A 2500-nucleotide genomic window follows, 5' to 3' on the forward strand; every position below is an offset into this window, starting at 1 on the left:
GCAGAGAAATTGCGAACATGAGAGGGGCATTTTTTAAAGTAAACACGCACAGCTAGTAGTGCCATGCACACGCCCTGAGCCTGAAACGCTAAATAAACCCCAGGTTTAGTGACCGGACCAACACGCAGTGTCTTCACATTCGACTTCCTCTCACCCCCACGACGCAACAGGAAGTCAGCTGCCACCGTGTCCACCTGAAACCGTAGGTAAATTGTCCTAATTATCAATAAGGTTAATATTAAAATTACTACATTAAGTATATGACTACTTTCATTACCACACAGAACTGGAGATCAAGATATTTAAGCAATTAAAAATGTTTAAAAGACCAAACACAGAGATCTGAGTTTATTCTATACATCAATCTGTTACACAATCATCAATGTACTATTTAACAGAGTTCTCATAAATATCTAGTTATGTTACCATGCATACAAAATTACACAAGCTTACACTGACCATAGTTACATAGTGTGTGTGTACCTTGGTGTATGGGTTCTCCTTCCAGGTGGGGTGTGTGAGCGTGCCAGAGTCATCATCACTCTGGTAGTAGTAGACATTGAAAGTCTCCTTGCAGGATTGTGTGTGTGAGCGAGTGCGCATTGAGCCACACTCAACAATAGTAAAACGAATCTCCACATAGAGCTGAGAGGCCCCGCCCACTGGGATCAGACGTGTCCTCAGCCAATGAGACGTCAAGCCTCCGTCTGATGGACAGATCTGAAACGTCCTCACACTGTTCCCTTCATCGTCCAGACCACTCATTTCCTCCCACTGACAGACAGACAGACAGACAGACAGATGTTGGCAAGGTTTTAAACATATTCAAATTTATGTTTATATTTTTAAAACTGTGTGTGTGTGTGTGTGTGTGTGTGTGTGTGTGTGTATACCTCAGGTTCAGTAACAGGATAGATGGTCCATCTGAGATCAGATGTCTCTAACTTTGTATTCATCACAACTTCTACAAAAGAGACAGAGAGATGAATTTCATATTATCTAACACTCACATATAAATATGATTTATATCATATATATATATATATGGGAATTTTGGCCCCCATAATGCTCTACATGACAGAGACACACACAAACACACACACACACAAACACACACACAAACACACACACACACACACACACACAGCAAAGTCTATGTTTGCATACTCTTGGAACAAAAATGTTAGTGTAACTAACAGTAATAAGTTTTTTACATTGTTGTTAAACTGGTCAAATAGACTACAATGCTACACCCAGAAGGGGTGTGTGTGTGTGTGTGTGTGTGTGTGTGTGTGTTAGGGAGAGAGAGGGTGTGTGTGTGTGTGAGTGTGTGTATGTGTGTGTGTGAGAGTGTGTGTGTGTGTGTGTGTGTGTGTGTGTGTGAGAGTGTGTGTGTGTGTGTGTGTGTGTGTGAGTGTGTGTGTGTGCGTATGTGTGTGTGTGAGAGTGTGTGTGTGTGTGTGTGTGTGTGTGTGTGAGTGTGTGAGTGTGTGTGTGAGTGTGTGTATGTGTGTGTGTGAGAGTGTGTGTGTGTGTGTGTGAGAGTGTGTGTGTGTGTGTGTGTGTGAGTGTGTGTGTGTGTGCGTAAGAATTTGTGTGTGTGAGTGTGTGTGTGTGAGCTCTGCTGGAATTCATGTCTCGTCACGCTTACATTTCCTGTAGACCACCACACACACACACTCTTTCAGTTTGTGTATGCTGTCGTCTGTCCTCTGTAATTAACAAGACAGATGATTAAATAAGGGTGTGTGTGTGTGTGTGTGTGTGTGTGTGTCCGAGTGTGTGTGTGTGTCTTGGATGCTGAACTGTAATTTCACTGTTCTGCTTCATAGCCACCCAGGAATGACCAGGAACACAGCCAGTTCACAATTTGTGTGTGTGTCTGTGTGTGTGTGTGTGTGGCTGTGTGTGTGTGCAAGTGCGTGTGTGTGTGAGTGTGTGTGTGTGTGTGTCTGTGTGTGTGTGAGTGTATGTGTGTCTTAGTGTGTGTGTGTCTTAGAGTCTGTGTGACTGTGTGTGTCTGAGTGTGTGTGTGAGTTTATGTGTGTCTGTGTGTGTGAGTGTATGTGTGTTTGAGTGTGTGTGTCTAAGTGTGTGTGAGTGTGTGTCTTAGTCTGTGTGTGCGTGCATGTGTCTTAGGGTTTGTGTGAGTGTGTGTCTCTGTGTTAGTGTGTGTGTATGTGTGTCTGTTAGTGTGTGTGTGTGTGTCTGTGAGTGTGTGTGTCTGAGTGTGTGTGTGTGAGTGTATGTGTGTGAGCGTATGTGTGTGTGAGTGTGTGTGTGTGTGAGCGTATGTGTGTGTGTGTGTGAGTGTGTGTCTTAGTCTGTGTTTGTGTGCGTGTGTCTTAGTGTTTGTGTGAGTGTCCTAGTGTGTGTATGTGTGTGTGTCTGTGAGTGTGTGTGTATGTGTTTGTGTCTGTTAGTGTGTGTGTATATGTGTTTGTGTCTGTTAGTGTGTGTGTGTATGTGTGAGTGTCTGTTAGTGTGTGTGTCTGAGTGT

General features: G+C 43.6%; 1 protein-coding gene across 1 annotated transcript in view; it reads right to left on the bottom strand.

Moving 5' to 3' along the window:
- Positions 1 to 2500, bottom strand: part of LOC132861921 (ephrin type-B receptor 4b-like) — a 20638-nt gene that overhangs the window by 14274 nt on the left and 3864 nt on the right. Inside the window, exons 2-4 of the mRNA XM_060893602.1 lie at positions 894 to 964; positions 484 to 774; positions 1 to 194 (exon numbers count right to left, since the gene is read on the bottom strand). The exon at positions 1 to 194 is cut by the window's left edge and continues 194 nt beyond it. Of these exons, the coding sequence (XP_060749585.1) occupies positions 1 to 194; positions 484 to 774; positions 894 to 964 (556 nt within the window). The remainder of the gene's footprint in view (positions 195 to 483; positions 775 to 893; positions 965 to 2500) is intronic.

The sequence above is a fragment of the Tachysurus vachellii genome, chromosome 19 (assembly GCF_030014155.1).
Source record: "Tachysurus vachellii isolate PV-2020 chromosome 19, HZAU_Pvac_v1, whole genome shotgun sequence".
Lineage (NCBI taxonomy): Eukaryota > Metazoa > Chordata > Actinopteri > Siluriformes > Bagridae > Tachysurus > Tachysurus vachellii.